This window comes from Kryptolebias marmoratus, linkage group LG1, assembly GCF_001649575.2.
Source record: "Kryptolebias marmoratus isolate JLee-2015 linkage group LG1, ASM164957v2, whole genome shotgun sequence".
NCBI lineage: Eukaryota > Metazoa > Chordata > Actinopteri > Cyprinodontiformes > Rivulidae > Kryptolebias > Kryptolebias marmoratus.
In genome coordinates this window covers 6,942,549-6,969,317 of record NC_051430.1, presented here as the reverse complement: position 1 = coordinate 6,969,317, position 26,769 = coordinate 6,942,549, and the positions used below count along the sequence as shown (strand labels likewise).

At 37.9% G+C, this 26,769-nt stretch overlaps 1 protein-coding gene across 1 annotated transcript in view; it reads left to right on the top strand.

Moving 5' to 3' along the window:
* The first annotated feature begins 695 nt into the window (after positions 1 to 695).
* slc4a5a (solute carrier family 4 member 5a) overlaps positions 696 to 26,769 on the top strand; it is a 51,565-nt gene continuing 25,491 nt past the window's right edge. Inside the window, exons 1-14 of the mRNA XM_017433970.3 lie at positions 696 to 836; positions 7,291 to 7,349; positions 8,079 to 8,285; positions 12,170 to 12,299; positions 12,403 to 12,563; positions 14,161 to 14,313; positions 14,682 to 14,804; positions 16,622 to 16,677; positions 17,907 to 18,064; positions 18,166 to 18,253; positions 19,919 to 20,073; positions 20,297 to 20,425; positions 21,229 to 21,403; positions 24,693 to 24,826. Coding sequence (XP_017289459.1) covers positions 7,292 to 7,349; positions 8,079 to 8,285; positions 12,170 to 12,299; positions 12,403 to 12,563; positions 14,161 to 14,313; positions 14,682 to 14,804; positions 16,622 to 16,677; positions 17,907 to 18,064; positions 18,166 to 18,253; positions 19,919 to 20,073; positions 20,297 to 20,425; positions 21,229 to 21,403; positions 24,693 to 24,826 — 1,727 coding nt within the window. The 5' untranslated portion in view covers positions 696 to 836; position 7,291. The remainder of the gene's footprint in view (positions 837 to 7,290; positions 7,350 to 8,078; positions 8,286 to 12,169; positions 12,300 to 12,402; positions 12,564 to 14,160; positions 14,314 to 14,681; positions 14,805 to 16,621; positions 16,678 to 17,906; positions 18,065 to 18,165; positions 18,254 to 19,918; positions 20,074 to 20,296; positions 20,426 to 21,228; positions 21,404 to 24,692; positions 24,827 to 26,769) is intronic.

The window sequence follows — 26,769 nt, the reverse complement described above, 5'->3', positions numbered from 1 at the left end:
AAAGAAAACCCACAGGAAGAACATGCAAACTCCACGGAGGAAGGCATGGAGTGCAGGATTGCATATTATATTCCTGCCTTCTTCTGTGCCAGAATTTTGAACTTACAGCGCTATAGCTGTTCTTGTTAATTTTAAAAAATAATGTCGCACAAGCTCTCACACAAGATCTTCGGCAAGTTATTCATTCCCACCAACCAGAGTAAGTGTTGGGGTGGATTCTCAGCTTCTACCACATCAAAATAAAACTCATCTGTAAAAGTGACTGAGTTATAGACATTTCTGTGGCTTCTAAGATCAGTTGGCTGTTGAAATGGGTCGAGTCCTGTGGCTGTCCATCCAATGATGAACATTTCCCTAAAATATGACAAGTGATTCATGAGATATTTTGCTAACATTCGAACAGAGTTGACTTTGACAGTTAATGGCAAACATCTCAGGCTATCTGTTGGCCCTCAGAATATGTGATGGGGATGACTTCAAATTTTATTTTAATATCGGAACCTTAAACACTTTTTTTTCCACAATGCGCCATATATTGACCTGCTAGTACAGTAAGCTGTCAGATTATCTATTTGTGGCTGTGGACCATTTTCTGAACCAACTTCCTGTGTGGATCTCCCTGCCCGGTCCTGGTGTGCCTGGTATTGACCCCATGATGAGTCCGGGTGATAAGCAGGCAAAGAGACAGAGATGAACAGACTGGAGCGCTCCCCTTTGCTCAGTTTGAACCACTCAATAGTTTGCTGGAGCTCCACTGGCATGATTTCACTGATGCAACGCAGAGAGCAGCAAATATCTTCTCTTTTGTCTCTCATTCCAGCAAGGGACTAAAGCAGGTAAGTTGTTTTATTCTGTCTTACTGTTTGTTTGGCGTCACTGTGTTGATGTTTTTGGTCCTACTGATGTACACATAACCGAGTGCTGAACACTGCCATTTTATTTTCTCATCTTTTGATTCAGTTTCGCAGTTTTCGCCTGTAGCTCCAAGCTTACTTAATGTGATTAAAAGCAGTGGTTTCCAAAGTTAGGGTCTGAACCCCACTGTAGATCATTAAACACCCAGTAAGGGGTCTTGAGAATATTTACAAAAATTGATATATAATATAAAAAAACAAGTAGTCATAAATGGATGAAAATATTGAGACTGTTGAGGTTATCTGTGTTGACAATATAGCCTTGTTTAATTGACTTACTAGTGACATTTGTCCACTTTAACCAGTGATAGTTGGGTTGTGAGTCTCTGCTGCTGTTATTTTATGACTCAGAAGCTGAGAGGTTTGTGGAGCACTGATTTAAAGCAACAGACAGAGATGCGAAAATGTTGGACCACTGTGGCTTTTTGAAGATTTATGCTGCTGCTGAAATGAATGCAAGGGGAAAAAAAGTCTCAATTCTTCAGAAACAACAGCACTGAATAATACAGCATGAGGACATTTTGGGAGTATTTTGTGTGTGTGTGTGTGTTTATATAAAAAGAAAAACTTTCTGAGAAGCTGATGAGATAAAGGATGATTATCTCAAATGTACAAAACTGCTAATAAGTTCCTCTCATCGTTGTCTCACTTCATCTATCTATGTATTTGTGTTAAAAGTTAAACAGACTTTAACAATGATAAATGTGGCTCTCTCTACAGGGTATCAGTTATATGTCTTTATTATGTGACAATAATGTTTTTGCCTAATTTTGGAGTGTGTTCATGTGTTTTTCTGTTAGCAAAATATCTCAAAAACTGATTTTTTTAAATGAAACTTGCAGAAAGTAATCACTGGATGGACATATCCAGCTGATTAACTTTTGGAGTCAATCCAATTCAAGGAGGCCGCCAACACAAAAATGGCTGTAACTCAGTCAATGTCTCAGATACTGAGGTAAAATCTGATGTGGTAGTAGCTGAGAGTCATTTACAAAACATACTCTGAGAGTGGCATCATGCAATAGCGCATGAGACCGTGCATAACGTTCATTTCAATGTTTGTCCAAAACTGCTTTAACTCTATCATTTCTCACCATAAGAGGGTCTTAATCTAAAACTCTAGCATGATAAGAGGTGGGCAATATGCATTCTTTTAGGTAATGCTAGGCTTTTATTACTCCAAGGACTCACTGAAGTGAGCAAATTTCACTTTTTAAAATGCAGTTTCAGAATCTTAGATTATTGTTAAATTGGGCTATTATGTATAATTGTGTGTTAAATTGTGTGTATTATCTCATCACAGAGCTACAGGTTTAGTTTTTGGAAAAATTAGTTTCGTGTTTTGCTCGTCAGTGCCCACACACACCTGTAAACATTTGCATGCTGGTTCAGTGCATAATCACAGCACCCTGTGGTGACATGTAATGCAACAGTAGGTATTGTTTTTGCATCATGTGGGTGGGGGAGTTTGGAGGTGGGGCGAGTCCATCGATCATCCTGTAGCACTGGCTGCAGCTGCCCACTGGGTGTGAAGGACACTGATGTGACAGCACTAATTACCAGTACAAAGGCAGGAAGCCAGCATACAAACTTTCTCTACAGTAGCTCAAGCAAGCTCTGCTGGACTGAATCCACCCTGTCCATCAGCTCCTCTCCATCCCCTGTCCCTCCAGGATTGTGCTTATGAAACTTCTGTTAAAAATATATATATATATATATATATTCCCACCTTTTCAACCTTTTCAATAAGATGCAAGCTTTCCAGCGGTGCCTGAGAGCATGCAAGCCCTTCAGAGATCTCAGCTTTGCCACATAAACAAAACAACAATTTTTTTGTTTTAAATTAAGTTCATAGGAAAGATAAAAGAATCTCAATTAAACATATTGGACAAAATATTGTTTTTGTTCATGTATTTAAAAAGGAAAAAACCTATTTCTTAGTGCTGCTGAATTTTATACCATTTCTCTGAACAGAAGCGCTTCAACTCTTAAAGACAGTCTGCTGATTTTTGAGGGACTTTCTGTCATATTGTTCCAGTATCAATAGTTAGTACTTTATCAGCCATGACATCAGAGGAGCCTCCAGAAAGAGATGGTCACATGGGGGCCACTGAAAATCTTTGGGTGGTGAACCACAACAAAATTTCAGAAGTTTTATTATGTTCTTGTCATGCAAGTTATCTGGAAAAAACAACAACAACAAAAAAGACTTCCATCTCATTCTATTTGTTCCACATGGGTGGTTCCAATTTCACTTTAAGCTCGGGTCCTCTACCAGAGGCCTGGGAGCTTGAGGGTTCTTCTCAGTATCTTAGCTGTTTCTATATATATAAATATATATAGATAAATAGATAAATGGATGATGTGCAAAGAACTAGAGCCACGAGAACTGAGGGAAAAGGCAAAAAAGGCAAGAAAAACAAATTACTAAGACTTCAAAAGCTATAATATCAAATACTGAATGAATGAAAAACCAAACAAAAGTACAGTGAACTATCCAAAAACCAACCACCACGGCACAACCCGGCTTACCTTTTTAAATTCAGTACACAGAAACATGTCCTAACACTTGATGTTAAAATGTACTTGTCCCAGACGCATTAAACTAGTATTAAACCATGATACTACCACCATCATTTTTCACAGAAAAGATAAGGTTTATACATATGTGGGACTGTAGTCACTTCCCTTTTCTCTAAACATGATCCTTTTGTACTGAATTAAAAATATTTTAAAAATCCACTTTACTTTATTTCCTAACAGCTTTGTAATTTGTGATAGATATGATCATGTCAATAGCGGGGGAGACGGAGGCAAACCCAGAACGCAGACTCATCTTTAAAAATGAAACTAATTTATTAAAATAAAATATAAACAAAACAAAAGGCTGGCATGGCGGCAAAAACAAACAATAACAAAATGGCAAGGCAAGGCAAGGCAAGGCAAGGCAAGGCAAGGCAAGACAAAGAGCATGGAGACGATAAACATGAGCAAAATGAAAGGAGTGACCCAGTGACGAGAGATGAGCAGAGACCGGCTTTTAAAGAACAGAGGGAGAGATGACAATGGGTTGCAGCTGAGGACATGACGAGAAACAGGTGAGGTGGGCATGGCAGGCGTGACGGGAAAATTACTGGGGAGCTAAATGGTGACACAGAAACCCAAAAAACAACTAAACCAAAACAAGATGAAGAAGAAACACCAAACAAAGAACCAAAACCCAAAAACGCTGACATTCATGACAGATCATTTAAATGTTTTTTCAAGAGCAGCAGCTTACATTTTGTGCCATGTGCCTGTGTTGTTCACTGTCCTGTGATAATTAACTCATTTTATTTAACTCTAGCTAATGTCAGAGTGGGTTGTTGTTTCTTAGAAGTAACCCTGTTTTTTTGTTACCTCCACGACTATTACAAGAGCTGCTCTTCAAGTGGTCTCTGCTAGTTGAACACTCCTGGGGAGGGTAATAACGATCATTTCTTTTCCCCATTCATTCAGAGAGTGACTGTAGACTGGTGGAGTCTGAACCATTCATACAGTAGATGGTTTGTCATCTTTTTTGTGTGTTTGATGGGAATCAATACCTCTTTCTTTGAAACTCAAAGAAATCCCCTTAGCTCAGCCAGGAGACACTTCAACATGAGGCATGTAGCAAAACCATGTTCTAAACATCAGACTTTGAGAAAATTCTGTGTTTAAAAAAAAAAACAGGGTCCAACTCAAACCTGATGGGGTCTCATCTAATCTATCAGGTCTGCACACTTTTACCACTTACATACAGTATAATATTAGTCATTGTTCATCAATAAATTGATAAAAAAAAAAGTTTGATTTTAGTCTTATTGATTTTTGAAGAGTTTTGTGTAAATCTGATATTTGGATCATGTTATAGCGAAATAAAAATTACCCACCACCTTTTATGCTCGAGTTTTAGACTAAAATCATCTGAGGAATGTGTGATTCTCAGCTACTACCACATCAAACTTTACCTCAGTATCTAAAATTTACTGAGTTCTGAGATTTTCATTTTTGTATTAACTAATGTTGATAAGCTGCGGTGGCCATGTTTAATTGTGTGGACTTCAAAACTTTCTCAGTTGTAGATGAACATCCATTGATTACTTTCGGAAAGTTTCATTGAAATCCATCTAATGGTTCAAGGGATATTTTGTTAACAAAAGACAAACAAGGTTGACAACAACAGTCAATGTTGAAGTTTTAAGCAAAGAGGTCTTACAATAAGTAGTTGTGAGTGACTCTCTCCTACAACAACATCAACTTTTAGTATAATAAATGTAAAATTGATTGACTTATACCTATTTTTGTGTTTGCTATAGTTAGTTGGCTATGGCAACCATCTTGAATTTGGTTGGCCCCAAAAAGTAATGAGCTGTATATGTTCATTTAGCAATTAATTTTTTGCAAGTTTCATTACAGTCCATCCCATTGCTTTATAATATACAGTGCCTTTAAAGGATGTTTTATGGGTTTTATTGTTGTCAAAAATCAGTCTTGGTCAATATAAATTGGCATTCTATACAGACAAAAAGATTTCAATAATCTTTCTACAGAGTAATACCAGTTAAATAAAAATATGTAATGTAAAATAAGCATAAATATATGCTTATTGTTAAAATGTTCATCCCCTTTTACTGTCCTAATTTAACTCAGAGAAAAGATTATTGAAAAGTACAAGTTGGGGGATGGAAACAAAAGGATTTCCAAGGCTCTAAACATCCCCAGGGGTTCTGTTAAATACATCAAGAAATTAAAGGAATATGGGACATATGTAAATCTACCAAGAGCAGGATGTCCTCACAAACTGAGTGAATGAGTGAAGAAGTAGGATAGAGAGAGAAACCATCAAAACACCTGTGACACTCTGAAGGAGGTTCAAGCTTTAGCAGGTGAGATGGAGAGACTGAGCTAGAGCCCAGGTTCTTCGCCAGTCTGAGCTTTATGGGAGAGTGGCAAAGAGAAAGATATTGAAGAAAACGGAGTTTGGCAAATATAGAATTTGGCAAACTCTAGTTGAGATTAAATATGACACAGACATGAGCAAAAACATTATTAAAAATGTATACAGTTTGGAGCTGCACTTTAAACACTGTTTTACTAATTTACTGTAGTTGAGCTGCTATTGAATTTAAAAATAAATTATGCATGAACCAAAGACTACCACTATGAAAAAAACTACAAAAAATATAAATTTTAAATAATGTTGTGTACGTATCCAGTTTCTCCATTTTCCCACCAGCTACAGAAGGGTGGAGTTCAGTGTGTGAACTGGTGGCACGTGCGATAAGGTCCCCTCACATTTGTTCTAATTATGTACATTTTTATCGATGTGACTACCCTCTTAATTATTTTCTCATTGATCTGCACAGCAGCTCTGCAGCATGCAGGTCATCGAACATAGCTGTTGCTGCTGGTAATGCAGCTGGAGGCTTGTGTCCCAGATATGAAGCAATGACACAAACACACAAATCATTTAAACACATATTCCCACGTGTACATAAATGACACTAGTTGTTAAATGGAAAAAAAAGATTAAACTCATAATTTTCTATGACCAAAGATACAGTGGTCAGGAAAAAGAACTTAAGAGACACAGAATGGTCCTTAAAGTAATTACAGTTCAATTAGGCATTGCCTAGTTTATACATTTTATCAAGTGCTGCCCCATTGTGTGGTGTTTGCCTCACAGCTGTGATTTTATTTTTTGAATCTAAGCCAGGGCCTTTCTGAAAAGGGGTTGTATTTTCTCCCTGTACCTCACAAGCCAAAAAACATAAATGAAAAAAATATAATAAAAAATAAACTGACCTAATTCCTGACTATTCCATATATCTGTGTGCAGACTTGTTCTTTTAAAAAAACATAACCTTACCAGTTTTAAAGGTACTGTGCTTGTTTCCACATACCTAAAAGCCAGTTTATGGTGGCAGTAATTAGCAAGTTGAGGCACCCGACCTTGACTTCTCTTCTTGCAGGTGGTGGGCCCACAAGGAGGTGGCTTCCAAACCCAGAGACTCTTTAACAAGCTATGTCCCTCACCATTGGTGGGACCTGTTCTACTGTGGCATGTGCCTCAGTAAAAATCTGTTGGGCCTCAGTAAAATTCCTAATGATATTTCAGGAACCTACAAGCATAGTCACATAATTATTTTATTTATTATAAAACAGTTTGCTCACATGTAAATAAATATGGACAAACAGAGGAAGATGGATGGATGGATGGATGGATGGATGGATGGATGGATGGATGGATGGATGGATGGATGGATGGATGGATGGATGGATGAGTTGCACACATATTTGGTACCATTTCTGTATCTTGTTTTTTTAACTTGTCAGTGTTTGTCCTACCTGGCAGGATGGACCACGGAGACAGAGGGATGGGCGCCTCACACCTTCGATATGAGGAAGAGGATGGTGAGTGTATGTCATTCATGTCTGATACAAGATCTGTTACAAACTTGGCCTTTGCAAACAGAAATAAAACAAATTAAGTATAGATCTGATTTGTCCTTTAATATTAAAGGGAAAACCAGGTCGATCATCCAAACTTATCTTTTCGAATTTCTTCTGAAAGTTCATGTTGTCTGTTGATAAAAGGCTGTGAATGACAAAAAATGAAGAGACAATTTTTGCAGCAAGGGAATTGTATGTGTAAACCTGTCTCTTCACACCTGACAGCAGTTTCTGTTATAAAATTGCTGTGGGTCTCACTGTTGTTAAGCTATTCCACCTGGAGTGTGTGTGCAATTAGTTTTACAGAACTGTCCTAATTGGCAACAGATGATTAAACTACCTCCACTCAAGTTTTTGTTGCTGAAAGGGGATTGTATGAAACAAGTTTTAGCACTGAGTAATTTTGAATAGATTGTTTTGTATTTTGTAGCTGCACCAACAGACACTTATTGTTGAGGTGGCATGTCCTACAATACATGATTTATTTAGTTTGTTTAAATCATGTAACATCTATAAAGCCCTTCTTATGAGCATGAGGGATTAATGAAGGGTCTAATTAGATTAGACAATCTGTTTGTGTTACTGGTTGCCAGTTAAATATTTATTATAGCCAGTAAAATGTAACTTATGATTAAGTGATATTTGTTGTACATGTTTACATGAAAACCAAAGAACTGTATTTCTCTGCAGACCATCAGTCCATCTATATTGGCGTCCCAGTATCTCGAGGGTACAGACGCAAGCACAGACGAAGGCGCTCTAATCGAGAAACTCAAAACACAGACAGACACTACAGCCAGCACAGACACCATGACCATGACCGGTACGGAGACATAGACATGGAGGAGGGACTCATTGATTCAGCTGAGCAGAGTCTCCAAGACATCACCCGCACAAGTAAGTTGGAGGCCAAAAGGAAAGCGAACAGCGTAAAAAAACACAAGAACTTCCTAAAACCTGCTGTAAATACTGTGTATAACATTCAATCCCCAGACATTCAAAGAGCAATAAACTTTAAAAGAACTAGAGAGGTGAGGTCATTATGATGTTAAATCAAGGGTATCTGGAAGAAATCAAAAACAAAAAAGAATTCTTAAGAAATGCTGAAGGGTGACAATGTACCCACTGTCCCAAATTCCAACATAACTTTGTAATAATTTGAGCTAAAAAAAACAAAACAACATTTTGATTTACAATTTGTGTACAGTATATGCCAAAAACCTTGTGAAGAATCAGAAGAGTTTGTCTGAAAAGATTTAAGAAGCTTAAGTCCTGACAAAGACAACGGAAAATGTTCTTATAGCATGCTAAAAACAAGATACAAAAAAACTAAAACTACTCCTTAAAAACAACCTACTCCTAAAAAAGTATTACAGTTTGGTTCAATATTTTCTTACCACATGTGCCATGAATGCTTTGATTCAAATTTTAACAAAAGGCTTTGTGTAATGCTTTTGATTTAATTTAACTTCCTTCCAGTCATTTTACAGTTTAACAGCAAGAAAATAGAGATACAGCCTGAATGTGTTTTCCTTCTGTTTCATGTTGGGGAAATGAATTATATGGCAGTTTTCTGCTGCCATGGCTTTCAAAGGTTTTGGCTGGGAGGCTTCAATTGACAAAATTCATGTGGCGCAACCAGCAGCAAAAAAAACATGTGTTCTGTCAGGACTGTATGCACTGCTGTGTGGGAAGGATTCTTTGTAACTTACTATGCCATATACTACTTACCAGCAAGAAACAAAGTAATGAGACAAAAATAATAAAAGAAGATAGTTTTAAGTTGGACATTGGATATTAGCGCTCCGCGGCGTTAGCGGTGTCTAGCTCACAGCTGACCCGAAACAGGATCGCTAATGCCTAAGTGAACCACTGCACGTGAGAGAAGGGGCCGGCAGAGAGCAGCTGGCCGACATTAGCGTTCCTGTTTCGGGTCAGCCGTGAGCTAGATGCCGCTAACTCCGCGGAGCACAAATATCCAATATCCAACCTAAAACTAACTTCACTGCAGTCGCAAACCGGTTTCCTACCCAGCTGCACGAGAGTGGGGGGAAGCTGTTTTGCACGTCCTGCAGTGTAATCATGGAACATAAACACAAGTCATCCATTGACAAACACTTTGTGTCTGGAAAACATGTGAGGAGAGCTGCAGACGAGGTACAATCCAGAAAAGGTCAAGAATGTCAGTTTATAAGCTATCAAAGTTCTCAAATAAAGCACCTTTTGAGAATGTCAATGTTTGTTGGTAATTATCTTACAAAACTAGTAAGTATTTTTGATTTATATATTAAAAGTTATGGTTTTTTATTGATTTTAGTGAAAAAAAATCACGACTTTTCATCGCAACTTTTAGGAAAATGCCCCGCAAAATCAGACATTTTAGCCCGCAACAATCACAAAAAATGCCCGCGAAATCCTGAAGGGACTGAATAACAAAATCCAAAACAAGATTCAAGATGCAAGGCGTGGCGTGGCAAAAAGCAGACAAAGCAGAATGATCCAGTGAGGAGAGGAGAAACAAGACTGGTTTTAAAACACTGAGGGAAAGATGATAATAGGGTGCAGCTGTGGATTTGACGAGGACCAGGTGAGGTGGGCATGGCAGACATGAATGGAAAACTACTGGGGAGGTGAATGGTGACAAGACATAAACACAGAAACCCAAAAGACAACCAAACCAAAACAAGACCAACAAGAAACCCCAAACAAAGAACAAAACCCCAACAACACCAACATTCATGACAGTCTGGGAATGACAGCAACTCAGCCACGAAGTGGTAGGCCACATAAACTGACAGAGCGGGGTCAGTAGATGCTGAAGCGCATAGTGCAAAGAGGTCCCCAACTTTCTGCAGAGTCAATGACTACAGACCTCCAAACTTCATGTGGCCTTCAGATTAGCTCAGGAACAGTGTGCAAAGAGCGTCATGGAATGGGTTTCCATGGTCGAGCAGCTGCATCCAAGCAATACATTACCAAGTGCAATGCAAAGCGTCGGATGCAGTGGTGTAAAGCACGCCGCCACTGGACTCTAGAGCAGTGGAGGTGCATTCTCTGAAGTTTCGAATCGCACATCTCCATCTGGTAATCTGATGGATAAGTCTGGGTTTTGCGGTTGCCAGGAGAACAGTAGTTGTCGGACTGCATTGTGCCAAGTGTAAAATTTGGTGGAAGGGGAATTATGGTGGGGGGTTGTTTTTCAAGATCTGGGCTTGGCCGCTTAGTTCCAGTGAAAGGAACTCTGACTGCTTCAGCATACCAGAACATTTTGGACAATTCCATGCTCCCAACTTTGTGGGAACAGTTGGGATGGCCCCTTCCTGTTCCAACATGACTGCGCACCAGGGCACAAAGCAAGGTCCATAGAGACATGGATGAGCAAGTTTGGTGTGGAAGAACTTGACTGGCCTGCACAGAGTCCTGACATCAACCCGATAGAACACCTTTGGGATGAATTAGAGCAGAGACTGTCAGCCAGGCCTTCTTATCCAACATCAGTGTCTGACCTCACAGATGAGCTTCTGGAAGAATGTTCAAAAATTCCCATAAACACCTCTAAACCTTGTGGAAAGCCCTGGATCCCTGGATTGCAAGAGAATTTGACAAGTAGTGTGCCTTTCTTGAGTTTTTTCTTTTCAAGACTTCGAGGGAAGGGCAGAGGATTCTAGTGTTGTAGGATTAAGTGAAGTCAAGTGAAATTTATTTATATAGCACTTTTCAGCAAGGCGATCCAAAGTGCTTTACAACACAGAAACAACAACAGAATCAAATACAGAACAATAAGGTACAGAATCAAAAACCATCAAAATCAAATATAGAAATACAGAAATACAAACATCAATTATGTATAATCTAAATGAAATTTATCTAAATAAAATCATGAAATGAAACATATCTAAACATGAGCTAAGATAGTCAAAATAGTAGATAAGATAATCTAAATGAAATCATGATGAAGTTAAAACTGAACTAAACAACAATCAGGAAACATGATAACGCTAATCTAAAGGTACAACATGGCTAACTGATAGTACCAAAGGCTCACTAAACAGTCAGCATAACTAAAAGGGAGTTCTTACACAGAAATGAATGAGTGCCACTGTTTCTCTCTTTTGCCAGAACACGGGAGACCTTTTTAATTGTCACATCTTATGATCATCAGAAAGTCCATAAAAGATCCCCCATGTTCTGGCAAAAGAGAGAAATAGTGGCACTCATTCATTTCTGTGTAAGAACTGCCTTTTAATCCTACAAATTGGTGGCCCATACGGGGAACTGCCTTTTAATCCTACAGTGTCCAGAGGTGGTGAGTGTAATTCCAGATGAGATGGGAGGGAGAGTGGCTAGGTCAAATGAGTGGTGAGGCTGAGCTGACTTCTCCTTTCTTCGGAGGTAGACAAACAGAGGTAATCACAGGAGGATATTCCACAAAGAGCTTCTAATGAGTGGTCCAGCAAGGCTTTAATGCAGCATCTATAAAGGTAATACATTAGTACAAAATTATCGGGAACAAGTTGATACTCTTGGAAATGTGATTTTTTTAAATGCAATGCTGGAAGTTTTAAAGTGTTAAACTGTAAAATTTAGAGGGGAAAATCAATGCATTTAACCCCTAGCTTCATTTTTTATCTTTAACACGTTCAAATCTGAGTGTAAACTGCTGGATGTAGTGTTAGTACAGCATTAGGACATCCTGTTTATTTGACTGGTGATAGACATACACTTCTGTTTTAGACAGGTATTACAACACAGGGGTGAAAATTGCTCTTTTCTTTATCTAGTGTCACCTGCAGCAGAGCGACTACGTTACATCCTGAGTGAAGATGATGACATTGCCACACCGACACTCTTCACCGAGATGGACACTCTGCAGCGGGAAGGTGATGAGCTGGAGTGGAAAGAATCTGCCAGGTGAGTGTCTACAATCAAGGCACATCAACTGAGTGGAACCCCACCCATGCGGTTTTTGACCAGTTGTGTATTTCTGACCCTTTTGTCTCTTTGCTGCCTTCAGATGGGTGAGGTTTGAGGAGAAGGTGGAGGAGGGAGGAGAGAGATGGAGTAAACCCCACGTGTCCACACTGTCCTTGCACAGTCTGTTTGAGCTTCGGACATGTCTCCAAACAGGAACAGTGCTCCTGGATCTGGACGGCTACTCCCTGCCTCAAATCGTTGGTGAGATGTTCAAGACTTTACCTTGATTGCATATGACCTACTATCAGTGAAAAGAAAAATGAATTCAAGTGTGAGATACAGTAAGGTAATATTGTAAATATTTTAACAAACACAGTCTGATGAAGATTTACATTTCAGTTGATTTTCAGAATTATCTGAAATATTAATTGCAATTATGGAACAAAGAAAGTCCTTGAATCAATCCACATTGCCTGTTCACTTTACATGGAAAGTTTTGGACACAATTTATTAACACTCAGACAACTTCCACACTAAATTTCAGCTCAATATTGGTAAAACTCTCATGCTCTGTGTGTTGTTGTTGTTTTTTGTTTGTTTTGGGTTTATTCCTTTTTGTGATAATGTTTATTGTCTATGCTTCTTTCTTGATTGTTGTGCTCTCTTGGTTTCAGTTTGTTCCCCAGTGACTCTTTTTGTTATCAGTTAGTTCTAGATGAAGGAACAGTACTTAGCTTGTTGCCTTGTCAGCTTTTTGTTTTGATTGCCTTCTCTGAGACCTCGCGAAGTCTGCATCCTTGAATCTTTAGACACAAAACCTGACAAAAACTGACTGGGTTAAAGCCAATTTAGTGTTTGCTAAGGTGTACCAGCTGTGGCAGCCATCTTAAATTGGGTTGACTCCAAAAGGTAATCAGTTGTAGATGTAGGCTCAATGATTACGTCCTGAGAGTTTAATTAAAATATGTCCAGTGGTGTTTTGCTAACAGACAGACAAACACACATATACACAGTCTCTCAAATGCATGCCTCAAGCTAAGCAGCCACCTGCCTTGACGGTTTGAGGGTTGAAAGGACAGGAAAGAGACACGGGCACCATCTGCATGGGAACAGCGCTTCAGAGGAGGCCAAATTAATGTCATCCAGAGGAAATGAAAGGCTGCAGCATTTGTTCCTAAGATGCTCATGCCCAAAAACCATAAGCTCTGTCTGGTCAGAGATTAAAAGCAAAAAATTAAGAGTATCCAAGTTTTTATGCCTTATGCTTGTAGTCTGAGTGTTCTATGGGTAAATTTCTCGTAAATTAAATTTAACATTCAAATAGCCTTTTTTTACAAGTTTTCCCTGTTCAGTCAGTATTATAGTTTATATTAATATGTCCTGCTGTTTGGTTGATTTAGGACTTTTTCTGCTTTTAAGTAGAAATGAACTGCTAGAATTGCCTGATTATGCCCCAAAATACCTTGAGCGGTAGCAAGCTTTGATGAACTGTCACAATTTTATTTGAGTCTTTAAGTGTCTCACACGCTTGAGCAATAATGTTCAACCTCACTCTGATCCAAATTCTCACTCAGGGAGAAAATCAATAAATCAGTAATTTGTTATTCTGAAGGCTAAACTATGCTTGGTAATAATCTTACACTATTGTGTTTAAGTATACAGTGTTTGAGTTTAAGTGAACACACACAAATAAGCATAAATAATCATTGTATGTCTTTCTGTGTGTGTGTGTCACAACTTGTAGTAAAATGTGACTATATCTATTTATTGTAATCTAAAACAACAATACAAGAATAAAAATGTCATTATTTTCTTTTTAACCTGACAATATTTCTAAACTATTGATGTTTCTGTACAGATGACATCATTGAGAGACAAATAGAAGAAGGCCTGCTATCTCCTGACCTCAGAGAGAAAATCAGTTTTGTGCTGTTGAGAAAGCATCGACATCAGACCAAGAAGCCCATTCACCGCTCACTGGCTGACATGGGCAAGTCCAGCTCCTCAACCAGTGAGTGTCCCCACCTGAACCATCATCTTTAGTACCACAGCTGGCCAACATGCCAGGACAAACTGAGAACATACAGCCATTTTTTCCCCCTCTGTTAGTGATTGGTTAATTCTGCTTTAACGTACAACTTAATGGTTGTTAGACTTTCAGTATGCATGTTTACCTCTTTCAGTGATTGAGTGTGCACTCTCCTGCAGCCAACAAGGCTCATATCCTCCACAGGGGATGCATTAATGTTTGATGAGTTAATTATCACAGTAACATTTCCCCATCTCATCAGGACAGAGCACATGCTGCTCAATAAACCGTAAGCATCACCTTCAGCTACTTTGTTGCTGTCTGTGTGTGCGCTTCCTTGCTTCTGGCAGGTCGAAATGTAGCAACTCGAGGCGCAGCAACTCCAGGACCGGGTCAAGGCCAGGGGGCAAATTTTAACAGATCAACAGAAGACCTTCGCATAAAACAGCAGTCTGCTAACTATGGCCATCTGCGTGAGTGTGATTTTAAGACATCAAATGCATGCTATCTTTTTTTTCTTCTTCTTTTTTAACAGTAAATATTGCAAAACCAGCACCATTTCAAATCCACTTAGGTATGAAATCGTCTGTAATGCCATCTCAGAACCCAAAACCTCTGATTATCAGAAATTCAATGAGCAAATCCTTAAAGATCCACTGCTTTTCTGCAGGTACCCATCTTCATTTTTAATAAACTGCCTTTCCTGACATCTACTATAGCTAGTATTTATCTGTGCTGATTCCGATACGGTTAATGAAACTATCCATCTATTCCCTGAACAAACAAAAAGCTGTTTACGTCATACTGATACTAATCATTTTAAATTACTGACTGTTAATTAAGATGGTTGTGCTTGCTAATTGTGATTTGTTTTGTTGCATTTCCTTTAATCCACAGAAGATCAAAATTATGCAGACAGGCTCATATATAGGCAGTACATGCATGCCCAATAATATTTGGGTAAACGTCCTTTAGCAAGTTGCACCTTAACCACACACTTTTTGTATCCATCAACAAGCTTCCGGTAACATTTTGGTGGATATTTGGCCATTCGTGTTGGCAGAATTAGTAGAGTTCATTTAAATGGTCAGTTTCTTAGTACAACTTTAAAGCATTGTCCATATATTTTCAATCAAACTAAGGTGGAGGTTTTGGGAAGGCTAGTCCAGAAGCTTAATGCTAATCTGATTTATCCAATCAGAAATCAGTTTAGATATGTGTTTTGAGATCATTGTTTTGTTGGGAAATCCAAACTGTGTCTAAGTTTCAACTGTCTAGCAGTTTATTTGAGGTGAAGTTGAAGAATTTGGAGGTAGTCCTCCTTCATTATTGCATCCATTTTGTGCAATGCACCAGTACCACAGCATGGTGATATCACCACCATGCTTGATGGTACAGCATTCTTCGGTTTGAAAGTATCATCTTGACTTATGGAAACATACTTTTTGTCATTATGGCCAAATAGCTCAATCTGTGTCTTGTCTAAAGACAAATTTATCCAGAAAGCATTTGGCGTGCTCATCGAGTTTGAAACTGGGCTTTCCTTCTTGGTCATCACCTTTTTCATTAATAGTGATGTAAGACACAGAGACACTGGTGTTCAAGCAGCTTCCAGTTCATGGCAGGCCTGAGACTTGGTGGATCCTGGGTTGTTCCTGAACATCCTAACCAATTTCCTTTCATCTGAGGGGGACAGTTTAGGTCATCTTCCATACCTTCACAAAGCAGTGACACATCTGAATAACTTGGACTCATGTAAACTGATGATCTTGGATTCTGAAGTTACTTAAACTTGTGTAAATCTAAAATTTTCCTTCTTAGGTCCTCACTGAGTTAATTGGATGTTCTCATTTGTCAGTCCAATGAGTACTATTAATATTTATGCTGGCAAATTGAAACTACTAGCTGCAATAAAACATGATCCCAAATAAAAATTTAAAAATTATTGGCCTTGCCAAGTTACAACACATTCAAGGAAAAAATTAGATTAAATTATTGAAGTTGTATGTTGTATTTCACCCTGAAAAAAGAATGGTTTAAACAAAACATAAAAAGTCTAAAATTAATTTGGCATTCATGTCCATGGTGAGTGGATGTAAATCTCTGTCCACAACTGTATGTTTCTGGGATATTTGAAACATTTAAGTGGACAATGTGATATCAGTGTAGAATTAGACGGCAGGTGAAGTTAGAATGTGTTCGTTTGGTAAATCTTTATGCAGCCATATCAGAACTTTAAAAATTATCTTGATGATAAATGTGACGTTTGAGGAACTGCTTTGCTTTACAGATCACGCTCAGAGTCGGAGTATGAACGATATTGCAGATACTCCAAGCCCAGACCAGGTAAATCTTTCCTGTGACTGTACAGACATGCTGCTCATTGTCTGTCATGACATAACAATCTTTAAACATGATTAATAAAAGCTAATGTTTAGCATCTTTTGAAAAATGTAAGTATGTTTTAGTCTTTTTAGTTTTTTTTCCTCTTCAGATTGTTTTTGTTCCTGTTTGTCTGATAATATCGGCATCATTTTTCACTTTGTTGCTCCCTATCATCATTCTCTTGTCTCTGTTAGGCCATTCGTTGTATTGAACTGCTCATTCTTTAAATCATAAGTGTCATCAGTCTTTCATTGTGACTGCTACTGAGGGTGACAGGATGTGATGAAGGATATGTGCCAACATATAACTCTCACATTAGTGGAGCCCATGGAAAATTGGGGCTTAAATTCATAAACGCATTCTTGGGCAGTTGCAAGGGCGTGTTGTTGTTGCATGGAGTAGGCTACAGAGGTTTGAAACAGACAGGTCAGGATTGAGTGTCCCTAAATGGGAAAAGTAATGTGTGTGAAAACACTGAATGAGGTTTCATTTCAGAGCATATTTAATGGCGATAATAAAATGTGCCATTGTTATTACGGGAACGAGTTGTGTCTGTCCAGCTCAGTCCAAGGATTCCAGTTCAGAATGCTTAGTTCTGTGTTGAGATCGTGGTTACAGACATGCAGTAGGTCATATGTAACAATGGGATAATGATATTTATGTCTGTGTGCATTTGTGCTTGCACTGTCACCATGAATATTGAGCCAGAGCAGGGAGGAACATGGATCTCATTGTCCTGTCCGCGTGCTCCCCTCTCACATGTAGCCACAAATTCAGTCCGTGCATTATCGACAAAGCTCGCTATTATTGAGTGTTATTGTGCCCCTGTAAAAAATTTCTGCCACACCTTACCATGCAATCAGACAGGTCGGGTCGGCTTGTCGCTGGTTTTCTGTGTCAGCCTTCATTTGTCGTGCCTTTTGTTGTGATGAAACAACACACGATTGTTATCTGTAATTGAACAATGATCACCTAAGATCAAAACGCCAGATTTAGAGGCTGTTAGTAACAAACAGTGAACAGAAACTCAGGAAATTCTGAATTTGTTTTGTGTGTTTGGGGTGTGTGGCCCAAATGAAAAACATGCCAGTACAAACTACACTACGAATGTGTCAAAAGCTCTGAAGTATCCCTTAGGACAGTGTGACTAAATCATCATTTCTCACTTTTTCCTCCTTTTTTTCCTGTAGCTGAAGAATAAATTCATGAAGAAAATCCCCAGAGATGCAGAGGCATCCAACGTTTTAGTGGGTGAGGTGGATTTCCTCAGCAAACCTTTTGTCGCCTTTGTGCGTCTGAGTCAAGCTACAACCCTGGGAGGCCTGACAGAGGTGCCTGTTCCCACCAGGTAAAACCGTCCCCAGTGTCTCACACATCCTCCTCGTCAACCTACAGCTGACATCTTGCAATGCCAGCACATCCCTCACATGTGTTTTTACCACTCTGCAGATTCCTGTTTGTTCTCTTGGGACCAACAGGAAAAGCCAAGTCATATAATGAGATCGGCCGAGCCATAGCAACCCTAATGGTGGATGATGTGAGTGTGTGTTGTTGCAGCTGAATAATGTCTTTATGGCATGCTTTTTTGTTAGACAGCACTCTGCTGTTGTTGGCATTGTTTCTCTTTAAGATGAGCAGTTGAAGCTCAAATATTCAGGATGTGGCTTTAGCATCCCAGTCCACTCAAATACCCAGTGTTGTGTTTGATTTTGTCTGGAAGTGTTGCTTGCTGTTAGGCACTAGTTAAAAACCAGTTGTGTTTGTGTGACTCTTAGCAAACTGAATTGGCTGATTAAAATCTGGTCTGAATTGTTTTTTGACCTAAATGCTGTTTTATTTTTCTTACAGGGCTGTGTTTTTTACATAAGGTAATAGTTTGGTTGCACTGTTTAGTGGCTTACATTATAGTAAAAACATCACTAGTTAAAAATCAGTGTAAAACCTGTGTTAGAATTGCAACTGTGTTTTTCATAATAAAAAAAATAGGTGTTATGATTTTTTTGTCATATTGCTCACTCTAACTGAAATTAAGTTCATTAAGAATCTGGAAAAGGCTACAGCCTGAATATTTTCCACAAAGGAAAATCAAGTAATTAAGTTTTAAAAATAATAATTTATTTACAGAACATATACAAATGCATTAAACGTTATTTCATTTGAAATACAAAACAGATGCTATGCCAAGGCTAATTTGCAACACCTGTCCCTGGTTGGGTGTTAAACTGGTAAATTAGGTTCAAAGGTTAATACAACCCAAAATTGTTTAAAGGCAAAATATATAGAAAATTAAAGAATAAAGTCCCAAAGCAGATAAGGGCAGGAAACAAACTTAGTATATTTGTTATAAAAGTTGAAAATCTCAGCCATATCAGTCAAACTAAAAATTAGGATCTGCAATAATGATAAATACTTTTAAACTGTTTGCATCTGTCTCATTAATCTTCTCAGTCAAAACGCACATCAACATTGTCTTTTTATAATTCAAAGTCAAATGATTAATTTGAAGGAACTGTGAAACCCCAGCCCTTTTTTCTAATAGTATTTTTGCTGCTATCTGGGGAGTTTTTGCAGACACATATACAGTTGAGTGATTTGCATACATTTGAAATTTGGTTCTTTTAAATGTTTCAGAGAAATCATTATTAAATAAAGTAAAAAATAAAGGGCCCAAAACTAAACCTTGTAGAATTCCCATTCAGCACATTTTTACAGTTGACAGGGTGAATTAGATCAAACCCACTGCTCTTTATGCTCTAGGTATGATTAAAGCCAAGGAAATGTTTAATCTTATAGATTAAATGCTTTAAGCTTGTTTAGGAAGAAATCAATACGAGAACCAAACTCTACTTTTGGGAGATTTTTTTTTCACCAAGCTGCAAATACATCCTCCATTTTGTTACCTCCGCCAAGGGGTTTATGCTTTTGGTAGCATTGGTTGGTTTGTTTGTCCGTCTGTCTGTTAGCAAGATAACTTCAAAACAGATTTTGATTAAATTTTCAGGAAATGTTGGGGTTGTTACAAAAAACAAGTCATTAAACTTTGGTGGTGATCCGGATCCTACAACTGTTTTAATGACCCAGTGGCCTTGGTGGAGGTTTGCGCTCTCCAAATGCTTCTAGGTCTAAAAGTTTCATTGTAGTTTTGTTGTTGTTCAACAGTGGAAAAAGCAAAAGCCTCTCTCTTTTTGTCTCTTCCTTTCAGCTTTTCAGTGACATAGCCTACAAGGCCAGAGATCGGGAGGACCTTATAGCTGGCATAGATGAGTTTTTAGATGAAGTGATTGTGCTTCCGCCTGGAGAATGGGATCCTAAAATCCGCATTGAGCCACCAAAGAAAGTAACCTCGGCTGACAAAAGGTTGGACTTTCTCTAAAGTTAAGGAACAATATGTCTGCAACGGTTATCAACAAGGCAACTTTGTGTAGTCAAAGATCTCGACTTACAAGCAAAATAAGTTCATGATTGAAAGCAAGAGATAAGATGATGCAATCATGTCTCCATGTCAGCAATAATCAAAGCTTAGTACAAGGATGAAAATACGTTTTTACCTCCACATGTTGTTTGTGTGCGTTTTCTGTAGAAAATCTGTGCTTTCCTTGAATGAGCTGGGACAGATGAATGGCACAGCCGGAGGAGGGGGAGGTCTCTCTGAAGACAAGGAGATGCCAGAGCAGCATGAACTTGGAGAAGAGCTGGTGTTTACTGGACGGTAAGAAGTTCAGGCCACAAGGAGAAACTGCTGTAAGTGCTGGATCAAACACGACCAGCACAGGGAACCTTTGGGGTCAACCCAATTCAAGATGGCTGCCACAGCTAATCAACCATACCAAACACAAACATGGCTATAACTCTGTTATTTCCACAGCTACTGAGCTAAAACCTGATGTGGATGTAGCTGAGAGTAATCCCCAACATATACTCCAAGTGCTAACAGATTGCACGAGATCTTTCTTTAAAACTTTGGCATTGTTGAAGTCAATCCTGTTTGTCTGTTAGCAAAATATCTCATGAGGCAGAGTACAAGTTTTAATGAAACGCACAGTAAGTAATCATTTGATGTACATCTGCGAATGGTTAACTTTTAGGGTCAATTCAAGATGGCCGCCAGAGCTAAACAACCTTGCCACACACAGAAATGTCAGTAACTCAGTAATTTTCTTTTGAATAGTGAGTACAAATTTGGTGTGGTAGTAGCTGAGCATCATTCCCAACATATCCTTCAAGCATTGCACATTGTGCAATATCTTTACTTGTCAACCCTGTCTGATACCAAAATATTTCATAAATCACTGGACAGATTTTAATGAAACGCTCAGAAATTAATTATAGGATGTACATCTACACATCTACGCTTTTGGAGTCAACATGTTTTGTGTTATGGTGAATTAGATTTAACTTTAAAATGACTGTAGAAGTAAATGATGTTCTCTTTATTATCCCTCTTCAGGGAAAGTACCATTTGTCCTGCTAAAGAGTGTGTGAGCAATCCTAACCTGTGCTGTTGTGTAACAGCTTCTGTGGTGGTTTGTACCTGGACATAAAACGGAAACTGCCCTGGCTGCCAAGTGACCTGTACGAGGGCTTCCACATTCAGTCCATCTCTGCCGTGCTCTTCATCTATCTGGGCTGCATCACCAACGCCATCACCTTCGGTGGTCTCCTTGGAGATGCTACTGACAACTACCAGGTAACTGGACCACACTCAGGAACAGGAACAGCATAGTATGTTTTACATTATGTTGACTTTTGTTTAATTATTTACTTTCTTACTGAATTGCATACTGATTGAAGCATGCAGTTTGAAGGCATTCACATCCAGTCCAGCAGAAGGAAGGGGTAAATCTAAACTAATGAAGTGTCTTCAAAAGGTGGACGTTCTTCTGGGTCTTCATAATTGCAGCAACGATGTACTGATCAAAAGAAATGACTTTACAGACATAGGTTATTCTTGAACAGTGAGTTTATTCAAAATAACAGAGTCTGTGCCGAAACCGGGAACTTCTGGTCCAATCCGTGAAATCCCCCCGTTTCTCTGGGGCTGCTTGTTTTTATGAACATTTACCACACCCTAGTAAGAGTAACAAGACACCCACGTCCCACTGGGACGGACCTGTAGGATTCAAGTACATTCAATTCCATTTATGGGGATAAACTAGGGTCTTCAGACAAGCAACAGCTAACTGTCCACGTTTGCACGTTTTCGACAACGTGAGCGTAAGAGCCCATGGTTCACTTCCTAAGAAGGCGTTGTGGCTGAGGACAGTGTCTCTCAAAATGATAGCTCAGGCCTCATGGCCTGAACACAGATGCAGACCAGTTACCTCACTAACACCACCATAAATGAGCCACAGGCTCTGTTCAAACTGTTTTCTGATTAACTGGTGCTAAATATTTTCCTTCTCTGTCAAGCTGGGATGCAAAATTCTAACAAAATACAGCATCTTACACAACAAGATAAATATTGTGTTTGTATCAGGCTCTTCTCCTTCCATTTGAAGCTGGTTATGCTCTTTTAACCAAATAATATACAAAAATGGTTCTGTTTAAACTGTTTTCTGATTAATTTTCTTTTCACCATTTGGTTTTAGCCTCTTATTCTACAGCAAAACCTCTTTCATCTTTACTAATCCCTTAATTATTTACTTTCTTACTGAATTGCATACTGATTGAAGCATGCAGTTTGAAGGCATTCACATCCAGTCCAGCAGGAGGAAGGGGTAAATCTAAACTAACACCACCATAAATGAGCCACAGTTAATGATTTTTACTCCACAACTAAAACTTTTGCAACCAACTCAATTCAAGATGGCTGCCAAAGCTAATTGACATTGGCAAACATAAAAATGGCTAAAACTTTGTAATTCTTACAGGTATTGTGCTACAATTTGGTGTTGTAGTAGCTGAGAGTCATTTGCGCTGCATACTCTGAGCACAGATTGTATGAGGTCTTTGTTTAAAACTTTAGAATGCAAAACAGCAGGTGATCTGCCACTTTTGTTTTAGTCTGTTTTACTTCCTCAGATTTACCTTGATGAAAGTAAACAGTGTTCTTCACAATACTGCAGCTGGATGGTTTTTTATATATATATATATATATATATAATTTTTATTTTTTTTCAGTTTCTTTTGTTTTGTTTTTTCCAGACTTAAAAATTATGAGTTTCCTGTTGTGTCACACTTTAAATCAGCTTCAGACTTTTTACCAGAAAAATTAAACAAGTAAATAGGATGCTTATTAAAGAGCTCTAATTCTTATGAACTAGTTTCATTTTCATAAAACAGACTCTTCTTCCTTTGTGTATACCATCACAGAAGATTTTATGGCATAAAAAAAAGAAAATGTACTCAACATATTGATAAGAAATAAATATAAAATATTTCCAAAAATAAAGATAATGCATTTATACCTAAAATTTTAAACAAAGTGAATTATTTAATTTCTCACTCGTTTTCCTTAATGTCTTTGGGGGACAAACCGGAAGTGAAGAGGTTGGGAGCAGATAGACTCAAGGATATTCAAAGTTTTCCTGTGACCTGGTTTTAGTGAAAGGACTGGCCACCAGCAAGTGTAGCTAACAGATCTTTAACGAGGTGGTTATTAATATTTTTGGATCCCAGAAAAGTTGTCGGAGTGAGCTACCCTTTAAATAAAGTAGGATTCATTTTAAAAAAAGAAGTACTTTCCAATATTGCATGTCTTTTTTTTATTTTAACTTATCAGTGTGATTAGTAATTGTGTCAAGGAGTGTGGTGCAGTGTTATTAAAGCTGTTTGACTGGGAAAATCATCCGAAATGATGATGAAACTAATAATGAAGGGAATAAAGTATTGGACAACTGACAGAGGCTCTGTATAAGCTTGGTTTTTGGTGGTGGTTTGTTGTAAGGTTTTCTTTGTGATGAAAAAGAACATAATGTCAGTTTATAGTAGTTTTTTTTTATTTCAAATTGGATGCTTCTGTTGTTGAAATCCAAACTCAAGCATTTTATTATATATCTGTTAGCCCACCCTACAAATATCACCACCATCCACCACTGGTTACAATAATATTTATTAATGTCCAATGTGAAAAAGAAATCTTGAGCCAAATTAAAGTTCAATCAAGAAGCTGCAGAAGGCAGATTTCAACCGGTGTCTGCCCAGGAAGTCCAAGTGTAATTTGTATAATATTTATCTTGCTGGGTCAGATGTAACATCAGTCAGAAACTCAACACACCTCGTTTAATCTAGAGTGAACATTGTTCTTCTCTGTTTAATCTAGTTTGCCCTGAATCAGATAAACTTCTCCAGTAAGTCTTTGTGTGAGAAAGCCAGATCTAATAATCTAACTTTGCTAATGTGTCCTGACAGGGAAGCCACTGATGCATTTACATTTTTAGAAAAAAGAAAAGTCTACCCTCAGTTAATTCATATCGGAAAATAATAAAAATGATCTTTACCAGGTTATAAAATTATGCAAATGTAACCTCAAGTACGCAAAAATGCACAAGAGATTCCAAAGTGTCATTCTTTATTTAATTAAAAACAAAGCCCAAACAGAAAAGTCCACCCTTGCTGCATCCACACGATTTAGTAGCAGCCAGGTGCTGCTGATCAAATGCACTTAAGGGCAATTAGAGAAAGACTGAACAAGAGCTTGTTTTGAAGGGATTGCCAGGAGAACGCCTCTTCTCTCTATAAAAAAACTTGGCAGCATCTTTAACTGGTGCTAAATATTTTCCTTCTCTGTCAAGTTGGGATGCAAAACTCTGACAAAATACAGCATCTTACACAACAAGATAAATATTGTGTTTGTATCAGGCTCTTCTCCTTCCATTTGAAGCTGGTTATGCTCTTTTAACCAAATGATATACAAAAACGGTTCTGTTTAAACTGTTTTCTGATTAATTTTCTTTTCACCATTTGGTTTTAGCCTCTTATTCTACAGCAAAACCTCTTTCATCTTTTTTCTATGAAGCTCTCCTCTCTTCCAACAGGGTGTGATGGAGAGTTTTCTGGGTACAGCCTTGGCTGGTTCTGTCTTCTGTCTCTTCAGTGGTCAGCCCCTCATCATCCTCAGCTCCACTGGTCCCATTCTCATCTTTGAAAAGCTTCTGTATGACTTCAGCAAGTGAGCTTCTTTCGTTCCTGTGATAGATGGACAGAACATACAGTTATAGTCAGAGGTTTACATCGTGAGCATGAATGTCAAATTAATTATTGCTGTTTACTGATTGATTTGAACGGCTTTGTTTAGGGTGGAATGACTATAAAACATACTATTTACAATATTTTTTTAAAAGAACTAGCAGCACAAGTTTGTATTTGTTGTGGAAAATATGCATACATGTTCAAATGCACGCATGTACTCCCACTGAAATTTGGTTAAATTACACTCTTTTTATATCCATCAGCATTGTTCTTGTTGGGATTTGATGAGGACAAGACCCAAGGATGCAGATTCTCATAGAAACTTGAAGAAAAAAAAACTCAAACATTTAATAATAATGAAAACAAAAAGCTAACAATGCAGCAAACTATTTACTAAGAAACTAAATCACAAAAAACAAAAGGCAGTCGTGGCAAATGCTAATAAACAAAATCTTGAGGTGGAAATGGGAACAACTCGTGAAAGAAAAATCAGTGTATAGACAGAGGATAGACTGAACAGCTAGGAGTAAAGGTACTGAAGGATCAGTGAGGTAAGTGGAAACAGCTGAGTCTAATGATTACGAGGAACAGGTGTGAGATGAGTAAGTGAAGTGAGATTTATTTATATAGCACTTTTCAGCAACAAGGCGATCCAAAGTGCTTTACAACAGAAACAACAACAGAATCCAATACAGCAAATACATAATGAAACACAAAAAAGAAAAACACAACAATCATGTATCTAAATGAATCATGTATAATCGAAATGATATATAGGATAATCTAAATAAAATCACGAAACCAGAATCTAACAATCTAACAATATCTAAAGTATGAGCTAAGATAAAATAAATTAAATCACAAAAAATAAAAGGCAGTCGTGGCAAATGCTAATAAACAAAATCTCGAGGTGGAAATGGGAACAACTCAGGGAAACAAACCAGTGTATAGACAGAGGATAGACTGAACAGCTAGGAGTATAAGTACTGAAGGATCGGTGAGGTAAGTGGAAACAGATGAGTCTAATGATTACAAGGAACAGGTGTGAGATGAGGAAGTGAAGTGAAGTGAAGTGAGATTTATTTATATAGCACTTTTCAGCAACAAGGCAATCCAAAGTGCTTTACAACAGAAACAAAAACAGAATCCAATACAACAAATACATAATGAAACACAAAAAAGAAAAACACAACAATCATGTATAATCTAAATGAATCATATATAATCAAAATGAAATATAGGATAATATAAATAAAATCACGAAACCAGAATCTAACAATACAACAACATCTAAAGTATGAGCTAAGATAAAATAAACTAAACTAAATGTACAGAACTAAACTAAATGTACAGGAAGGCTAAATAAGCTAAAACATGACAATGAATCTAAATAAATTCACGATAAAGTTAAAGCTGAACTAAACAATAATTAGGAACCTAACAATCTAACAATATCTAAAGTATGCGCTAAGATAAACTAAACTAAATGTACAGGAAGGCTAAATAAGCTAAAACATGACAATGCTAAAACTAATGGTAACGAACTTTCTAAATAGTACCAGAAGGCCTGCTAAAACAGCCGACGTAAGAATTACTAACTAGGAGGAGCAGAAACAAGGCTAACAGATGAAATGACAGGAAACACAGAGACACTGGAAACAAAAACAAGAGATCACAAGAATGAACAACACAAAAAATAAACTCTACAAAACCCAAAATAGTAGGAGCACTCGTCATGGCAGAATTAGTAGATTACATTTAAATTACTTGGCTGTTCGGCCTTTAATCACAGTCCACAAAGTTTAGACATGATTGCGGACAGGGCTTTGAGAAGGTCATTTCAGAAGCTTAATGTTAGCCTTATTGATGTATTTCAAACCTATTTCAACCAGCTAGCTGATTGGAGGTGAAGTTGAATAATTT